A 20,489-nucleotide genomic window follows, 5' to 3' on the forward strand; every position below is an offset into this window, starting at 1 on the left:
ACCACTACTTTTTTCTTTAATAAGACTTCCTGACACATTTTTGTTTAAGAGTGAGGGCAAACATAGGTTTAGACACGGACAGATTTTTATTTTGGACTTCCAGACTTCGACGGCCCTTAGAAACATCCGTTAAGGGAACCATCCCTTTGGTGTAATGGCCAGTTAGGTATTACACCAACCCAAGAACTTTAGTAAAATAAAGATTTTGAAATTATTATCTTTGAGTCTGTGTCTCTCTTGATACCATGTCTGTCTCACATACGGTGCAGGAGTGGGATGCGTCTCAACTGATAAAAGATGGGTGTCCCACCAGATAAGAGAACAACATCTCCTAAAACCAGGCCCCCTGACAGACCTAGGCAAAGAGGAAATAGCTAGTGTCTTTCTCTCTACCAGTAGGTTGTTATTCCACAAACAAGAACATGATAAAACCCTGGAGTCACCTTTCATCTTCTGATCCAACAGGCCTTTCCCACTGTCAGAACAGTTGTGGAGGAAAACATCTACCATCTGTTTTATCCGCAGGATTATATGGTGCCAGAAAGAGACAAAGCGGATCGTCTCTGTAGACTTAAAAGTCAGCATTCCTGTTGACAGGCACATATACGTCATACCCTGTAGGAAAAGACATTTTGAGATGTTACCCCTGTTGGCCTGTGGAGATAACATAAAATGTATCTGTTTGAATTTCTCTCCCTCTCCCAGAAAGATCAATAGGGGTGTGATGCTAGGGAACCATGCGTATGAGAATTTAGGGACTTCCCTTTTCTCCTATGATATCAGGAGGGGAAGTTATGAAAGCCTTGATAAACAACCCAATGGACCAGGGGACCCCGAAACATTTTTTCATACAAAAAATACTGAGTCAAATTGTGACACCACGTTGACAAGAAATGTCATTTTTTGAAACCCAACCCAGTCTGTATTTTCAGGCCATGAAACCTAGGAGGGAAAACCATCTGTCCTACTTTACCACAATCTTCCATCTCTTCCAATGAGATACCACTATTCAATCCCAGTAAGAAAAGAAGAGATACATATTTACCATTGCTTTCCATAGAACCAGAGGCAATCTCCCCTATAAAAAGGGTACCCATGACAGATCCCTCAGGGAAAGAGTTAAGATTCCCTCCAGACTACCGCCCTCGTGAGCTTAAAGAACAGGAATCATCTTCCACAGAAATATCTTGCAATGAGACACCCAAAATGGAAGATCTAGTCAGGTGTGAGAGTAGTGGGCCAACCCCAAACAGCATGAGGGCCAATAAGAGCGAACAATTGGGAAGGCTAGAATATGAGACACCACAGGAGCCATCCACTGGAGAGGACAAAGCCCTGGAAAACTTTTCTCACCACCTAATGGAAAAGACCGAGATAGCAATCCTAGAACAACCTCTTGTAGGGGACTCAAATACAGTACCACCTGAGTTAACGACTCTCTCACTAGAACCACTCTCTGTAATAACTCAGATAGATCAAGGGATTCTGCAAGACAAACTAACATCTGATTCTCTAAGAAAGCAGGAAAGGAAAAGATCACTCTCTATATTTTTTACTGCTTCCACAGATACAGACGTTGCCTATTTTGCAGGGATTGGGATCATGTCATGCAGTCCTGTCCCAGGAACCTAGAAGAGGAACTTATAGAGGCACAGAAAGAGGAGGAAGGAGAGCCTCCAAAAACCAGAGACCCCAACTTTAAGGTCCTTACCCCTTATTATCAATCTGTCAGACCCTTCTCTGGGAGAGCGGGAACCCTCTTTAAAATACTTTCTGGAGAATCAGGAGGGGGAGAATATTTCCACCTTAAACACACACCTTAATAAATTCCCAGACCTAGGGAGACTTATTAATAAGCCTGATATGGGAGTGGGAAAAGATTAATATATTGTTGACTTTCCATAAGACTCTGACTCTGAAGGGGAAATTTAATCTACTTCACATCATCAATCTGTGAAAGCCAACTGTGGAGAGATTGCGTGTCCTCTCTTTATAAATTCTTTACCAGATACATCAGATAGAACTTCATCTATACATGGGTCCCCAGTGGAAACTGTAAACATCCTCCATATCCAAGTAGATTCCCGGGTATCATGTGTAACAAGGGCCCATGTCTTAAAGTCTTGTCCATCAAATGAGGGTGAAACAACACTCTTCAGTCTTGAGCTAAAACCTTGTTACTCCTGTAGGAAAGTTGGTCATGTGGCACTATATTTCCCCCTTAATAAAATCTATCTCACCACCACCTTGACAGAAAATCCCACTGAGGAGAGACCAGGTATGGCAAGTAAGGCTGAGCTGTCATGTGCTGACATATTTTATGTCCACTCCAGTGAAACACCAGTTGAGAGAGAAAAGGACCGTAAGAAATCCCACTTCAGAAACGCATTTGAACTAAGGAAAAGAGAAAACATCTGGAGAAGAGGCAATACATTTCGAAAGGGGACCTTAAACCATAACTTTTAAATTGTGTGGAAGGCTTTTCCTCTAGGGGAAGGGTATGTGAGACACATAGGGGTATTCTTACATGTAGACACAGAGACTCCTCTATTCAGGTGGTCACAGGAGGGCCATTGCTCTTGGATCCCAACCATGGGGGTGGACGAGCGAGGGAGAATCACCTTGATAGGGGAATCCGGGGTTGCCTTTGTGGGAATACTCCAGGCGATACGCAGTATCCTAATAAGGCAATAGAAGAGGAGGAGAAAGTCCTGGACACCTTCATGGGATCCATTAATTAGGAATTAAAGCTTGGGGAAGGGAACTACAAGGCTCTAAGAACATTGACACTGATTGAACTATGAAGATCCTATGAACTGCTCTTTTTGAGTAAGCTCGATCTTTTGAAGCTGACCAACATATAACTGCTGACAAGACCACTGGAAACCAATCCTGGTTTTCCTATTTTAGTGTAACAACTATCTTTTACTTTAATAAGACTTGGTAACACATTTTTTTTAAAGAGCGAGGGCAAGCATAGGTTTAGACAGACAGATTTTATATTGTTGAATTCCAGACTTCGACGGCCCTTAGAAACATCAGTTAAGGGAATCGTCCCTTTAGTGTTAGGGCCAGTTAGGCATTACACCAACCCAAGCACTTTAGTAAAAATAAAGGTTTTGAAACAATTATCTTTGAGTCTTTGTGCCTCATTATGACCCTGCCTGTCCGTAAACAAGGGTGCCAGTAAGCTTAACGACACTGTTGTTTCCAGACCGGCATATTACAGGTCAGCCTACCAGAGCTGCTGTGTCCGACAGGTCTGACCCTCCGGCGCACAGCGGCCACAGCGGGCAGACCGGTCACAGAAGCACTGGCCCCGTTAGAAACAGTGCAGGTGCTTGCGTGTTCCCACTCCCATAGAGTCCCTGGGGACTCTATGGGAATGCGGACTTACATTTTGCCGGCGCCTGACTTTCCGGGCCGCCAGGGTTGTAATCACCCGCTGGCACCGGGAAGTGTGGTGCCAGTAAATATTTACAGGTCTGGCAGAAACCCGTCGGTAGCACCGGCACAGTTATCTCCGGACCCGTAATGAGGCCCCCTGTGTCTCTCTTTATAACATGCCTGTCTCACAGCACCTACAAGGTAATCCTGAGGCCATCCGTCCCCAAAGCCCAGCATAATGCACAGACTGCATCAAAAATAACAGGCATGGGATAGCTCCCAACCACCACTGTGCTGTGCCCTGAACATTGAGCTCAGAAGGGGGAAATAACATGGTGCCATGTTATCAGTCCTTCCAAGCCCACCTTCCTATATTCTCCTTTGCCTTGGGGACTTCACCAATGACAACAACCACCCAACGGATGACCGAGAGGGAACTCCCAGTGCTTCCACCAGCGCAGCCATTCAGCTACATCAGAGCGTGCAGCCTTTAACTGTGCTCTGACCATCTATCCCAGTTGCCCAGGCCATCCAAGATTTGCCCAGTCTGTGGCCTCTTGTCACCTAAACATGACTTTGAAATCTGCTATATATGGCACATTACAGAAACCTTGCCCACCATTTTGGGCAGAAATATACACTGCGAATATTCCATGTACAGAGGTCCCAGCACCATCATACTCCTTATTCAATCAGGTATAGAAGGCAGGTATAGAAGGCCATGCCTAGGCAAGCCGAGTCATCCATTGTTGTGGCACAACAGGGCAGGTAAACCGGGGCAGGAAAGCCTTCTTGGAGAAAATCACTAACTGACCTTATTCTCCCAATTGTTAACAGAAAAGATCCTCTTGATCTTATCCTCAGAGCATATAGGTTGGAAATGGGGGCATTCTGCTTCGCTTCCACCCATTCCACCTACAGGCAGAACACTTGATGGAATGCAGAACCTTGTGTTTGATCCCATAGTCCGCTCAATCTGAATTTCCAAAATGTTTTGGCCAACCGGAGAGGCAGAAAAACATGAATGTTTCTGCCATTAGGTTGGCTGAAACAGCTAAGGCCGGGCATTGAAATAAATGTGTATGACAGCATATTTCCTTCCAATGGGCAAAGTGGAATCCATAGGGATTTGTGATAGGCGGATTTGCTCCCGGGGGGAAGTGTTTGGGTGGCAGAAAGCGTTAAAGGAAAGCTCGATTTTAGAAATTAAATAGAAATGTCAAAATGAATTGTGGGAGATGCATGTTGAAGCATTCAAAGGGTGAGAGTGACTAACTGATTTGTAGAAGAGAAAAACAAAGGTATGCAGACTGAGAGGTGCAAAGGTTTTTGGCCATTTCCAGACCTTTTGTCCTTGAGGAAACATAAAGCGTTACAACATTAGAGAATATTAAAATAAACTACGCCTGTGTGAGGGGATTAGAACTGAAAAGGGAGCTGCAGACTGCAGCCTGAGTAGCGTACAACCAAAAGCTAGAATAACCCAAGCGGAAGTGTAAGGGAAATGACCTCTAGGCAGGTACTCCATACACTTGTTATTGAGACTCAATTAAGGTGTAACATGTTTATACGCTTCATAACATGACACAGATCATATCTGTGATATTCAATACTTGTTTAGTCAGATTGTTAGTAAGTGATGTGAGAAACCTAGAGGTGCCTCACTTGCTAGTCCCTGGGGATCTGTCATCCAGGTGGCCAGGACACCGCCATCGCTATTGGATACAGTTCCTGGGGGTGGACCAGTGCGGGAGGATCACCTAGGGATCACTTGAATGGGGGGGGTCCTTGGGGAGTGGAAGTGGGACACTGAAGGGTGAGTTGCTGTATTTAGTTCTTATAACACCTTTTCCCCATCCTACCACGTAGGATACTCAGAAACTCTACCCCTGCCCCTTTTCCAACACAAACACTTTCGCACCCCACAAAAGAAAATGGACTAACACCAGAACTGGTTACCTGACATGTCCCAACACCAGAGTCCGGCAAAGTCAGGCAATTGACCAGAATCACACACACCTGACGGCCGTTTCACTTCCCCACGGGGATAAAAGGTGGAGCATGAGAGCACACTACGAGCAAGGCAGACTGAACAACGAGAGAGCTATCCAAGCATGGCAGTTCAAGAGGAGGAGAAAGGCGGCGAGAACCGAAGGGGTTACGAGGAGAGAAGCGACCTTGCCCTTTGCGACCCAGACCCGCAAAAAACCTGTGGAAGGAAACGTAGGATCACGAACAATAGCTAGCATGTATTGCAGCAGATATCAATGGTACATGAAGCCCTCCTACACTGATGAGCAGGACAGGGAGAGACGTTGCTACCGTGGTACTGTCCTTGATTCCAGAAGCAAGAAAAGCTAAGCGGTTCATCACAGCCAGTGAGTTGAGGGGAGAAACTGAACTGTATTGAACGAAAGTGGCAAATGATAAAGTAAGGAAAGTTCAAAGAACTGTTATCATTTTACGGGGAGACCAGCTTCAGAGGTGTCCGGCACCACGTTGGTGCTTACTCGGGAGACACAAGGCCTTAGGAAAGACATCGGGAAATGGTCAAAGTGGTCATAAAGCGGTCTAGATAAATCCCCTGTACAGTCGAAAGTGTTTGACGACACGTAATTGGAAATCTAAGTGCGATTAATCCTGCATAGTGAAAAAGGAGAAGGAACTGTGTGGTTGGCAAGAGTGAACCTGACAAGGGATGTCGACAGAAGGGGGTGAAGTATGATGCCCCAATGAACCATTTGTTGACAAGGGGGAACCCAACCGAGGGATGTCCACAGTGGATTGTTTAAAAAGACATTAAGACTTGTGAATGCAACAGACGAAATTGTAGAAGAAATGGCTAAACCCGACAGAGGGAAACCAAACATTGAGAAGGGTCTGAGCCCGGAAAAGGGGGATCCAGGGGTGAAAAGGCATCACCCAGCGACACATGAATACAGCAGATGAGTCCTTCTGAATAGAAGCCATAGTGAACCCCATGGAGGGAGGCTGACATTCAAGAGGGGTCTGAGCCCTGAAGAGGGGGATATAGAGGGTGAAGAATCCTCACTCAAAATGCAATTGTTAGGGAGAATTTTCTGTAAGGCTAATTTCCCAAACCTAGTGAGTCCCCCAGCAGCTTTGCTGGATTTTTGGGTTTATTTTTTTCTCTCCTGCTAAGAGTGAGATTCTTTTGCTCCCACTCTTAGACATGATTTGAGGTGTTCCTTTAACTTTCCATGTGTTTTATGGGCTATGGGGTCTTTTACTCTATAGGGTCTCATATGTTTTTTTTTTATGTGGGTTACACAGCACCCTCCGTGCCGTAACCCAGGGGTGTCGTAGCGACCCCCCAACAAAGACTCCATACCCTGGGACTGACTACTGTCTCCCAGGGCATGTAAAGTCACCATTGGCTTTGCTAGTCCCAAATTATGAACAGAAACCAGTACAAACCATCATATTGTGGATGTACTGGTCGGGGCAATTCGATTGCCCCGGGGTCTGTTGTACGAGGGGGCACGTCTCCGTCCCCCCTGATCGAGTTTTGGCTGGTGGCAGTGGATACTACTTTTTGTATTCGACCGCAAATATATCTCTATGGGATTTTCCCATTGTTCGAGGCTACCAACTTTAATTATTTAATTCTTATAGCCTCGAACATACCGCCGGTTTATTTATTTAATATTAATTCGCCGGTTGGTATTTTTTTGCCAGAACTCGATTCTAAAATGGCGTTTGTGTTCTCTTCTGTGACTCCAACCCAAGTCGAGTCCTTTGTTCCACTTTTTGGCGGGCTTCTCCACAGAATCCTCCAAAAGTGGTGCCACTCTGTCTGGGTACCACAGGGGGTGTTGGAGGGGGTTTAGGCACCCTGGACTGCATTACCTTGGTAACTCAAGTCGCACTCTTGTGTGATTGGCCCAAGTGGTGAGCCGGCCAGCTCACCACTTAGCATGTTTGATTGACAGCTAGGCTGAGTGAATGGGGGTGTGCTGCATAAAAGCAGGGCTTTGGGGACTGGAACTTCAGAAGTCGCCACAGGACCTAAGAATCCGAGGAGGGAGAAGCTGAGCCAGCCTGCAACGACGACACCACTGGTGGAACCCTGCTGTACCGTCTCACCACTTCTCCCAACAACAGAGGAGATCTCCAGCCCGGAGAGTCTTCTTCCTTCGACTGGTGGGGATAACCAGTCTACCTTCTTTTCGCCTCCCTGGAGCATCTCTTGGCCGCCTTGCCTGTGCCAAGCACCCCGGCAACCGGGATACCATGTTTTCGCCACTACCGCGAACCAAAAGGGTAGTACCTTTGTACCGGAGAACTCCGCGGCTGGTTTATTCCCTGGCAGTGCAACGACCTTCATCTTTCCTCCACCACGAGATCTTCTCTTCCTCTGGGCGACGCTGTGACTTGCACCCGCTGCAAGGAACAACTGCCCCCGCTGGAGGATCCTCTCCATTTAAGGTACTGTGTTCCGCCTGGCTTCCCTTGCAACCGATTGATCGGGGTGTATTAAATCCTCATCTCTCGAACCTGGGTTAGCCTGGGACACCTTAGCTAACTTTTCTGAACTAAACCTTTTTCGAACTACCTCTGCAAACTTCGAAGACTCTGTGTAACTGTCTGATCTTGGGCACCTTCCGCCTGACTCACTTGAAAGTGGGCCTGGCACCTAAACTTCCTCGCTCACCAGTAGACCGTGCCTTCCTAACTTGCTGTGGTTCTTTAAAAAGTGTTTAGTGTGTATGCTTCCATAATTCTGCTTTTCCCTCCCTTTTTATTTAACTTGTTGGAGTGCCATCGAACGTTAAGCGCTCACTCTGTCTGGAAATAAGTGGTGTTAACTAAGACTTGTCCAACAAGTAATCAGGGATGTACATATGAAAATAGTAATTGTGTTTTGAACTTATCTTACCAATTTAGTGCTAGTGTGTTTTATACGTGTGTATTAAATAAATAATTATATACTTTTACACCCAAGCTCTGGTCAGTGTTTGCTTGTGCTACTGTATTTCTGTACCTATTTTGTATGCTCTGCATACAGCCTAACTCTTCTTGAGGGAAGTCTGACTGCTCAGCCACAGCTACCAAGTGAATCTAGTGGTACAGACTGCTACCAAGTGGGTTTACTGCCAAACACCTGTAGTCTTAAATCTTTTGCAGTGCTCCCTAAGGGAACTGCACAGGTTTCTGCTTAACAGCAATCAAAAGGGAACTTTTTGATTATAATTTACAACATATTAGGCCCAAGAAAGCAAGAAACGTAATCACTGAATGTCCTGATATCGCTAGGAATGTTTGTGGATCTGAGCCCGGAAGAGGGAGATCCGGGGGTGAAAAGCCATCACCCAATATACATACAGAAAGGAACATTTTGGTTTATTATTTTTTAACATATCAGGCCCTCAGAGGCAAGAGACTTTTTCTAGAAAAGAGACTTAACCACTGAATGTCTTGATACTTGAGAGCGAAATTGTAGTCTTGTGATGGGAAAGCTTGAGTGTGCACTGCTTTGCCGCGGAGTCCCGTCTTGTCCCGTGCTCAAAACATGGCTACCGCATTCTGACTTATTATTTGTGAACACTTCTTCTTTCTTGTGAACACTATTCCACACTTTTTTGTATTTAGCGTAAGGATTGGCAATAGGTTTTTCTTAGAATAGGCCCTTTTATTTGACAATACGCGCCTAGGACTGCCTTATTATTATTTGATGGTCATAGCTTGCTCCCATCTTAGATTTAGGTTTAGATCAGGTATTTTCTCAACCTACCTATGCAGTTTAATAAACACCCTTGAACTGTAATCATGTGCGTCTGGCTTTACTGTTGCCACCATGAGTTCCTTACAGTGACTAACATCAAATTATAAACTAAGTCCAAAATGCAAGTTGCCAAAAATAACAGAAAGGAAAATATCCAAGAAAACTGCCAACTACATGGCCAAGAGTTTCACCCTTCTAGGCTTTATCAAGGCAAGCAACACATTAATGCTGTCATTAAATAATACAAATGATGTATTTAGAAGTCCTCGTGAGATTTGATTGATTGTGGGCAATGTAGCCAATGTAAAGGTAAGTCTTTGAGAAAAGGGGCTGGTTCCCATGGGCAGTAGTATATGTAGGTTAGAGGTGGTCCATTAGCAGACCCATTAGGCAAAAGTTTCCTCTGCCTTGTAACTGCGCTTGTTTCCTGTTCAGCGTGGAAGACCTCATGGCCATTTTGTTGACAGCTTTCTTGAATATTTTACTTTCTGTTATTTTTAGCAACGGGGCAGTTTTCATTATTAGTTTCCTGGAAAATGTCCTTGTTGTTATCTTTGGCAACTTGCATTTTGGACTTAGTTTAGAATTTGATGTTAGTCACAATCTCACTAAATAAGTTTTGAATGTCATAGATATGATATGTGTCAGGTTATGAAGTTAACTAACCTGTTCAACCTTAATTAGTCTCAATAACAATTGTATGGAGCCCCTGCCTAGGGGTGATTTCCCTTGCACTTCTGCTTAGGTTGTTAAAATAAAATAGTGGTACCTGCCACATCATACACCTCTTTAGCACACATGCTCTCATTTCACTTTCTAGCTCTCTCTCTCTCTTTGTGGGCAAGAGTCTCACTGTCAGGTGATTTCTTTGCTAAAGTCTGAATAACCATAATAATTATTTTCTGATAGTTCATAATTCCAAGATGGACAGTCTGGTACGCTCCTGTTGTACTATATACCCATAAGAAAAATGGGTAGGGGACAAATAGCACCAACGCTGGTTCTTGGCTGATTTGAATAAAATCAAAATGCATTTTGGATACATACGAATGACCACAGATCTTTTTATGTGACATTTTTCATAACACATCCTAACTTTGAAGTGTTTGTAACCATGAACCATCTCTGCTCATTCCTACAGCCTCAGGATTTGGATGTGAATTAGAAGGGCTGTACATGAAATACCCCATTGGGTCCGAGGGCCATCTTGCATCTCTTTCCCAAAGCCATAGCCTGTCACTTTATCGTTGCCTGTGGGCCTTCCTTCCCTCTTGTATTCAAAACCGGACAGGAAGCCCAGTTGAGCCAGGATTTTTAGAAGAGGGGGGTTTGGAGGGGAAGACAGTCTCAGGATAAATATGTCTATGCTTATGGATTGTGTGCATGCCAGCCCATAATGCACAGGCATCCTTGGAGAATTATATGTATGGGATGCATTTGTAAAGAGACGTGTTAGAGACATAAAGCGGAGGCGGTGAAAAATTAATACAAATGGGAAGCATCAGTTGCATGCATTGAAGAAGAGGTATAGTACCCAGTTATAGGGCTTGCACATGTAGCCCTTCTTCCAGCTTAATACACAAAGCAGAGTGATCCTAGTATCAGCAATATCCCTGTCTATTTTATTCATAGTCACCTATGAGTTGTATTCTTTGGAAGTCACCTCACTCTCTGTATGTGGGGGTGTGAGGAGCTGTGATCCTGTTTTGTGATGTTGGGTGACAATGCCTCTAATCTTGGTTGAGAATTCCATGTAATATGGATTTTACATTGCTCTTTTGATACAAAAATGGTTTCAGCATAAGGTAAAGATGAGATGCCCCTCTATCAGATTCTGAAATTAAACGGTTTTGTATTTACAGACTCCGGGTCCTGGCACCTATCGTGTTACTGATCCCAGTTCTTATAAAAACAGACCCCCGAACTACAGCATGACAGCACGCAACGAGCTACCTGGTGACAACACCATGAAACCAGGACCAGGTGCCTATGCTCCTGAGAAGGTAAGTAAAGAAAGCGTACTCTTATCTAGGGCACGGTTTAATTCTATCCCTCTACTGGCAGTGGTGGCAACCTGGACTGGGGGGGGGTGCCGATTGGTCCTACAGAAGACTTGACCCATCTGGTATTCTTTTGTCCTGCGTATGTGAGGGCTAGAGGTTAGTTCTTACGACCCTTATTGCAGGAATTGGGTTTTGCACAATATCGGCGTGCCCTAATATACTTGCTCTGGGCGGACTCGTGACGTGTGGGCTGGTCTTTGCTCTCATATCAGCACTATCTGCAGAAGCAAATGCTAAGTGGAGCTATATGAAATGAGATTATGCAAAGCTATTAGCGATCTGGGCTCGGAGTGTTTTAGTTGCTTTTTTATGTTTTATGTTGTATTTCACTGTGTTACAATTGACATGTATTTTTGTATTTTGCACTGTTTTTATGGAATGTTCTGTTCATATTCGAAATAAACATATGATGATGAGTAAGTAAAGAAAGCATATATTAAAAAGAAATTGTGGCTGAGAGAGTAGTGTTTCTGTTGTCATGTGATGTATTGAAAATACATTTAAAAGACTAAATAAGACAAATTGGGCCGCCATTTTGATTTGCGCAAAAACTCACCACTTCATTAGATGTTTAGCTATTTAGAATAAATTAAAGGTTCGCTAAATGCATACAGCATATTTAAACATCAGTGTTGAGATTGTCGTGAAAGATCAGAAGATCAGCCACAGACTCTCCAGGTGGATTGGTGGGCGTCTTTAATAGCAGTCTGCAATTCCTGCATACACAAGACAACAGCACCCCAACTACAGAACAAGACTCGGCGCAGCAAACCCCTTTCCTCTGGGCGCAGAGCTTTTATACATGAGAGCACACATGCAGTTCAGACATGGCACGAGATCGTCAAGCAACAATGTTGCAGGGGACTTCACAGCCTCTGTATACAAGTCCTACGCAGCGGCTATGTTCTCATGCTTGGGACGGCACAATCAGCAGTAGACATTTTAAGATTGATTAGAATTCCTGCTGCACAAGCTACTACTACGATTCCAACAGGGTTCGGGTATAGTGGCTTGCTTACTAATGACTACTGCTAAAGCCGCCGCCTCTAAGAAGGCATCTCTCTAAAACACGATGGTGTATGCCAAAAGGGAAACGTGTTAGAGGCGAGAACTATGGAAGTGTTTAAGGCATGATGCACATTACAACCTAGGGCCAGCACTGCAATGGCAATACGGCACTGTTAAACATGGCAGCTAGCATATATTCATTATGACTATGAAGGCAGCAGACTATCTGAGGAGATTACCAAAATTTAAATTCTCAGTTTACCCCCTCAGGGTCAAACCAAACATGAATAACCGTTGTCTAAAAAATAGTAGACAATTTTGTCTAAAAAAAAAAATAGCTATCCTCCCTGTCCCGGGAGGATAGCTCAGCGGCAACGTGCGCGCCTTGGAAGGAAGACGACACGAAGCAACACAGGTTCGATCCCCGGGTCCGCGCTTAGAAACCTCTGGTTGTTTAAGCGCGTTATAAATACGCAACTAAGACAAAAAACAAACAATTCCGGTAACAGCGCCTCGATGCCTGTGGGCTGTGTGAGCACTTTAAAAATGTAAAATAAATAAAAAGTGTAAACTTGTGTACTGTATAGGGCCTCATTACGAGTATGGTAGTGCGGATAAAAGTGGCAGTAACCGAATCAGCTGCACTTTTCCAACTGCGCCATACTAGGAGTTTGGACCTGGAGAGGGGGATTTAGCTGCAGCATCATGCTGGAGGTAAATCCTCCCACTTTCCTCTGGAAATCTGCTCAATTAGTAGTTTGTTATTCCGACGCTGGCTATCCTGTCGAAATCCCCAATGGAGTCCTATGGAATCCAAATTAATGGGGACAAACACTGCCACTACCACTTGTAATCTGGTGGTAAATCCACAGGACCAAGTGGTGGTAATAGTAATTCCATTGGGTGGTATTCCGGCGGATTTACTGCCGGAATAATGCCCAAATCGTAATGAGGCCCATTCTATGTCAAATGGCTGAAACGGGATAAACCCTCCAAATTCAACACCACGTGATTGGACATTTCTTTGCAATGGAACCTTTCTTTTCAGAAAAATACATATCTTTTTTAATTGGTAAAATACAAAAAACTATTGCGGGCAGCTATTAACTTCTGGCATATTTTTCACTCTTATTCTATTTTGGAAAATGTCTGTCCCTCTGGCTCCCATGTTTTCTATTTGTTAATGCTGCATTTTTGCATCATCCCCACAACAATGCAAAAAGATTTAGGAAACAAGGGAAGAATCTAATAAAATCAAATTGCATCACCTCAAACCAGAACGCTTGTTACTTGCCAGGCAAGTGTTCGCGTGAGAACATATTCCCAACTAATTAGAATGTAATGGAATGACTTCATAGTGGCCTGAAGGACTTTTTCCATCCTTAAAATACAGTTAATTATAGTTTGATTATTGGAAAATTATTATATCCTCAAGACTAAAAATAACACAGAAAATAATTGTGTAACAGGGAACAATCTTTCAGCTGCCAAAATGGATGCCATGTGATATAGCTTAAAAGCAGGTTCTTAAGAGAAAAATTGGCAATCATGTCAAGAATCTTAAAATGTGAGCTCATAATAATGTCTTGTTGTACATAGAGCTTCGTTACAGATTCCTTCTGCTCCTAGGCACTTTAATAATTCTTTATATTATTCCCCAACCCAATGGTATTCAATTCCTCAACATCAAACTGGTAAAGGACTGAGTCAGTCCTGTAAAGATTTGAACCTGTGACTGAAGGTTACATACAGATCTCTGACGCGAGGATAAGCTTTTGTCCTGCTAGTAAATGTAAATCATCATAATTGTAGGTTTATTTAAAAAATGTAATTTTCTTTTTAAGAGCACCGCAAGCAAGAGGTGCCGAGACTATAGCCAAATGATTTGTTATGCCCCCTGATTCCGGAAAGGCATTGCTAGACTTCCTAAGAATCCAGAAAGTCCTGAAGATCTCACACTGAACCCACTACTCATTACCCCCCCCCTCCTACCCTCCTGTTTGTTTCCATTTAGTGAGACCGAAGTCCCTTCACTGCACGAAAAATTGCATCAAAGTGTGGACATCACTGAACCACTGTCCACTAAGATGACCCAGTGCATGGAGAGCCTGCTGGTCAGATCTGTGCAGACCTCACTGTCCCCATATGTATGGCCTTCCTTAATCTGCACTCCTCTTGTGTATTTCCACCATCGACCTGTCTCCTTCATCCACTCTCCCCATCTTTACCCCTAACCTTACCAGGTCACTTCATCTGCCCTCGATGTTTGTACACCGACCCCCTTCCCGGACTCCTCCTACCACTCTCCTTTTTACTTAAAGCCCTCTAAAACAGGAAAAAGTCACTAGGTGAGGTCTATATAAACCGCTGAAAATGAATATTTATCCTGCAAGTGGCAGGTTTAAATCTTGTCAATGCTTTCTCAGTCTATTGTCCTTCTGTGATCAATAGAATGAGTACTATTTATTTGGGAAATTGTAAGACCCAATACGTGAGTGCCATGCTGGTTTTCAATGTATGAATGCTATATATATTGTAAATATTTTCACCAAGCTAAGACAAATGATTTGTTTCATCTTTAGCAGTTTAAAGGAGATAATCTAACATATAATTTAAATAATGGATTGTGTGGAAGAAAACCCATTTTAACATTAAAAACCATGTATATTACAAGGTAAGGTGGTCTTGTTTAGCTCAATTCTGCCATTTTGGTGGCCTTGTGTTGCATGTAGGACACTCAAGACTGCATTGGAGATCTAATGCGTATCCTACATCCTACTTCAAAAGGTTTTACCTGTTGTAAAATCAATAAAGAGAAAATATAGGGAGGGTAGTGCATTAAAAAAAACGTGCCTGGGGGAACTCCCTGAAATCCTTAATCCTACGGGGAAGGTGAGGCTTCATGCTTACTGCGTCTTGGGCATCTCACTACTTGTGGTAGATGTGGCTCTTTTAATCTCTTGTTTCTTGTGCCAAACAGTAATGGATATGGTGTCATTCTCATGGCCCGACTGCGACTGATCACTTTTTTATGTGATTTTATTTTTTTCATTTTAGGTTTATCTGAACCGGGTTCAGGCCCCGAACTTCTCTTTTGGGATTCGTCACTCTGAGTACTCAGCCCCACTCATCGTGGACATGGACATGCTGGACCAAGGACCCCGCTTTCCACGAGTGAATGATCCCTGCCCTTAAACGCAGCAGCCATTGGAGTGAATGAAACAGCGGGTGGGATTGAGCTACAGGTGGAGACAGAGCTAAAAGGGTCTTTAATTTTAAATGCTCACTTCTTGTCCAAGTATTTGCACCATGTGTCTGTTCTTCTTTGGTTTTTCCCAGCTCCTTTGCTGGGTGAGAAGCCCAGACCTTTGCCTGGCTTGTTTCTACAACTCCTTTGAGCTTCTCCCAGTCTCTAATGCTCAGTTTTACAATCCCTTCAAAATATTCCTGTCTCGCAGAAGACCCTCCTGCCTCCATGAGATCTGGTTCACTGGACTCTGCATGAGTGGTTTGCGCACAGTAGGAGAAGGGTTTCAACACACACAATAACAGAGTGTTAGAGAATCTGCTCTGGCTGCAGGAGAGACAATTTGTACAGAAGGGATGGAGCTTTTCATTGCATTCTGTGCTGCAGGAGATGCACCTTCAGAAGCATTGGGGTCTACCTGGCCATCTTGCATGTCTTTTACACTCTTGGTCTATTTCCCCAAACTCCCGACTCTTCTAAGTTGCAATGAGGAGTCCCTGACCCAATCATGCTGATTCCTCTTGAACCTTTCTTTGGAATGCACCACACTGGATGAATATTTTCCTTCTCACTGCAGGAAGCTGCTAGTTTGTTTTTGACAGTGGGTCGTCTCAGACAGTCAAGGAAGTGCCACCTGAGAGCTATGATTTAATTGATGATGGTCTCTTTATGAATTCTTCTCTGACCGTCTGTGTTCCTTCTTGCCAAAAAATCTCATTTTTCTGTTGTTTTCCCAAATCTCTTCTAAATGTTTCACCTAGACCTGCATCCTTTAGAGCTGATAACCCCCACATCACCTTGTGTTGCTTTCCTACCTGTACGTCCACTTGTTCTCAAATTTGTCTTTGATTCTTGCTCTCTCTCAACTCTCTATCGCAATCTATCTCTCACTTACTTCTAGATTCGTGCTTCAACTCTTTCTCTTCTTTTCTCTCTCGGTTGCTCTGTCTCTTGGTCTTTGTTTATCTCTCTCTTCCATAGTTTCTTTTTACAGCTGTTTCTTGCTACTCACTCTGCCTCATCTACAAGCATACAACGTAATCTATCGGAGTCAGTGTTCCCAATGAAGGAGACGTATGCACTTTTATGCATGCATAGGGTCAGAGAGGTCCTTCTCACCTGTGCAGGAAAAGAAGTCAGAAGAACAATCTATCTCGTTTAGAAAGACGGTGCCCTCATATTTGTATAACTGATTAAATAACCTGAAGTCAATGTACTATATGGCATCCTGGTGGCCACATATGTTGCCCTTCATCGCCCGCATATACAAGCACCTGGAAGTTCAGACTAGGCTCCACATGGCCATATCCGCTAGTCTGAAAGGAAGTTGATTCACTGTTTCATGGGTGTCCCTTTTGTAACTTGTGTCTGGCTTCTAGATCATGTGCAGACTCTTTCCACCACGAATGCACAATATTAAAGTCTAACAATATTCATACAAATCACGCTAAATCAGAGGTAACATATGCACAGATCAACCCTTAAGAGGCTGTAATAACTTCAGATTTGCATTGACTACCTTTTCACTGAATCAATTGACTGTTTAGTCTTTAGTAGTAGTGAGCCATCACACTGTAAATGACAACTGTTCTACCGTCGGTGTATGTGTTCTGCATAACAATCGCTTGACCGCGTGGTGCTCATCAGTAGGCTGCATGCAAGCTCAAAATGCAAGAAAATGGTTGAAATAGCATTGCACCACTCGGGGTGCCAGCCAAGTTGCCCTGAATGCCCGTGGCTCCATGCCCATATGTATTATACAGTATGGTATATTGCCCACGTATATTGTGCCAATTGAAATGATTAACTCTCAGTAAATCTTTGAGACCACGTGCCATTTTCTTATTTCTCTGATATCTCGCTAGTATTTGCACACAAGCATTAACATGCTAGTAGTCCATCATGCGGCTACCTGCAGTGTAACCTCTGTTGATCTGTCATGCAATCAATTATGTGCCATGTGAATAAATTCTCACCCTTTGTAACTCTTGACTGTGAATGTCTATGTTCATCGTGTTGAGCATTTGCTGTGTGCCTCGTTTGTGCTAATGATTAAGGCTTTCACCTTCTTGTCGGCGGGCGGACATGGGCGGTAACGTTACCGGACTCAATGCCCCCTACAGGGGCGTGATTTCTATTCGAACCATATGGTTTGCCCTGGGTGCAAATAGTGAATTTCTTTTTCCTCTGGAGATTGGCTGCACTTATTGCGTGACGCGAATCTCACTGAGGTAAAAAAAAAAAAAAAAGATGCTGCCACCATTGTAAAAGGGACTAAACCCCATTTCCATTTCTATGGCAGTGGCGGGAAGTGGAAGGAGCGCCAACCAGAGCACAAAGCTCTGGTCCAGCAGGTAAGTGGGGAGGGATGTGGGTGGCAGGAAAGGTATTTTTTTATTAGGGGGTGTCTGGTAGGTGGGGAGGCAACAGGGAGAGGCTCCCTATTGCCTCTCCACATAAAAGAAAAAGATGGTGCCACCATTGGCGGGACTTTGGGTGACTGGAAACAGCGGGCAGTTGATTGGCTGAGCACCCTTCCCTGGGTGCGAATGTAGCAATCATCCCCCAGAAAGGGGACAAACATGGCCGGTGAGGGCCTGGCAGCGAGGGCTGCAGGCTGTTACCGTCACTGGGCGTCATTGCTATTCTCACCCTGGAGTTTTCCCAGGGAGCAAATAGTTTACTTTATTTTTCTCTGGAGATTGGCTCCGCTTATTTCGTGACACCAATCTCCCAAGATAAAAAAAAAGATGACTGCTGCCATCAGAAAAGGGACTAAGTGCCTGTTCCATTTCTGTGGCAGCAGCTGGGAGCGGGAGGAGCGCCGGGACTGGAGCACGAAGCTTGGATTCAGCAGGTAAATTTGGAGGGACCAGGAGGTGGGGAATGGGTTTGGTTTGTTTTGGGTGGTGGTAAAATAAAAGATGGAACCACCCGGGCAAGGGCCTCGGGTGGCTGGAGACAGCGGGCGGAGACTGTGTATTCTCACCCGCTGTGCCAGCCACCTGATTGGCTGAGCGCCCTTCCACGGGTGCAAATATGTAATCATCAAAGCAACGAACCCTCAGAATAGCAGATGTGCCGCTGGATGCTCCATGGGCTCCTCTTATTGCGAACAACCTTGTTTACTTCAGTATTTTCTATGTTTCAGAGCTCAAAGCCCATGTAGATGGCCTCCCTTGTGCACTCTTACTGCCAGATTTCTTAAGTGGCTGCGTATTCAATGTATGCATTTCGTAAGTATCAAAAGATTAAGCTGAAGCACTGCCCCCGCAGCGGGAGAAAGTGACTGGGAATTTGCTTCCGAGGAACGAATCATCTTTTTCTGATTTCATTAGATGATTGGATTTGTTTTGTTTGCTTTTTTCTTTTAATGTTGGAATGCGAAAAGTTTATCTAATAAAAAAAAAAACAATTTTTTATTAATTTATAAAGCGCGCTCACACAGCTCGCAGGCATCGAGGCGCTGTTACAAGAATTGTTTGTTTTTCTTAGTTGCTAATTGTGTTTTTTTTTGTCTTAGTTACGTATTTATAACACGCTTAAACAAGAGGTTTCTAAGCGCGGACCCGGGGATCGAACCTGTGTTGCTTCTTGTCATCTTGCTTCCAAGATGCGCACGCTGCCGCTGAGCTATCCTCCTGGGGGATAATAATAACACACAAAAAAAAAATTACCCAACACATTTCAGGGTTCTTAGAGGTGCCAGCGAGTGATAACCGGATTTATTTTTTCCAGCACAACCTCTTTCCTGCTTCAGCTTCACCCTGGAACATAACTTGAGATTGAGTGAGTGATCAAACGGACGTATGGGGCCAGGCAGCTCGGGAAGAAAGTCCCCACCAGAGTATTGTGAAATGTCTGTGGTATGCAGTTAAAGCGATGCCCCTTAAATATGTAAGGGAGCTGCAAAGTGTGGGTTGGGGCACCAAAGAGCACACACGTATGTTTCTGCTGACTATAGCAAGGATTTGATAGTTAAGAGGACTTCCAGAAAGCCAAAGAACTTACTAAAGGCTGGCATGTGTTGTATAAATGATTCACTCGGCTATCCCTTAAGTGGTGTCAACTCCTATACCTTTCCAGAGATGCATAAAGCAGAGAAATCCCTGAATGGTCTGGGGAGGAACCCACGTAAAGCTTACCTGGCTCCCTAATGGACCATCTGGGTCTAATCTGGGGAGAGGTCCTCTACACCATAGCTTCACTTATTGATAACGGCTTCTGTTACTGTTTACTTGTTGCAAGTGTCCAAATTATTGTGGGTTTGGCTGAACTACTGAGCAAATGCATGTAAGCTTTATTTGTGCTGGTGCTTGGTCACGCTGAGTACATGAATATCTCCTGCTTCCTTTCCACTTGAATCTGCTTTGGGACTTGGCACGGCTGAATTTTTGTGTGCGGAAGCTAATAATATTGCATTACGTTGTTTTCAGATGTTGTTTTTTGTAAGCTTTATTTTCTGTCAGTGTTCACTAGACAACATCATGACATACAATCAATGATCAAGAAACAGAGTGTGGTAGCAGTCTTAATTCACATATATTTCCATTATGCCAACAACCCTGTCCCCACCCCAACCTCCAATACTATACCCATCCAAATTAACCAGTGGTGGCACCAGATGTTGGGTTTTACAGATACACATAATATGGATCGTAAAATGGTGATGAACCGGATAGTGCAGCCCCTTTGATGAGCAGCAATTACCCTCGAGATGGATGGCGATGCAGATCTTACTCCTACATCAACTAATAGAGCCGACTCCGGAAGTTGACAAAGGGAAGACTGTTTTATTATCAATTGTCTAAAACAGGGAAATGCTTGATCTTCAAACTCAAAGCATTTAAGAAAAAACTGTACTTTTATAAGCAAAATGTGTCATCAATAATGTTGACCTGCATCACTACCAACGTCATCCTAAGTGGCAAACTACAAAAACTTATGTGCATAGGCTATTGGTTCTGAGTGAACATCTAAGTATATAATCCATACTAGTCTAAAAAAGTGTAACTATGTGATTGGTTACTTAACATCA

General features: G+C 43.9%; 1 protein-coding gene across 2 annotated transcripts in view; it reads left to right on the top strand.

Annotated features, from left to right (window-relative positions):
• The window catches only part of CIMAP1B (ciliary microtubule associated protein 1B), a 130,412-nt gene extending 112,976 nt beyond the window's left edge, over positions 1 to 17,436 (top strand). For both annotated transcript variants that reach the window (XM_069629480.1, XM_069629481.1), the window contains exons 6-7: positions 10,996 to 11,136; positions 15,262 to 17,436. In XM_069629480.1, the coding sequence (XP_069485581.1) occupies positions 10,996 to 11,136; positions 15,262 to 15,399 (279 nt within the window). In that variant the 3' untranslated portion in view covers positions 15,400 to 17,436. The remainder of the gene's footprint in view (positions 1 to 10,995; positions 11,137 to 15,261) is intronic.
• Positions 17,437 to 20,489: the final 3,053 nt, after the last annotated feature.

Source organism: Ambystoma mexicanum, chromosome 12, assembly GCF_040938575.1.
Source record: "Ambystoma mexicanum isolate Mex_15411 chromosome 12, UKY_AmexF1_1, whole genome shotgun sequence".
NCBI classification, from domain to species: Eukaryota; Metazoa; Chordata; class Amphibia; order Caudata; family Ambystomatidae; genus Ambystoma; species Ambystoma mexicanum.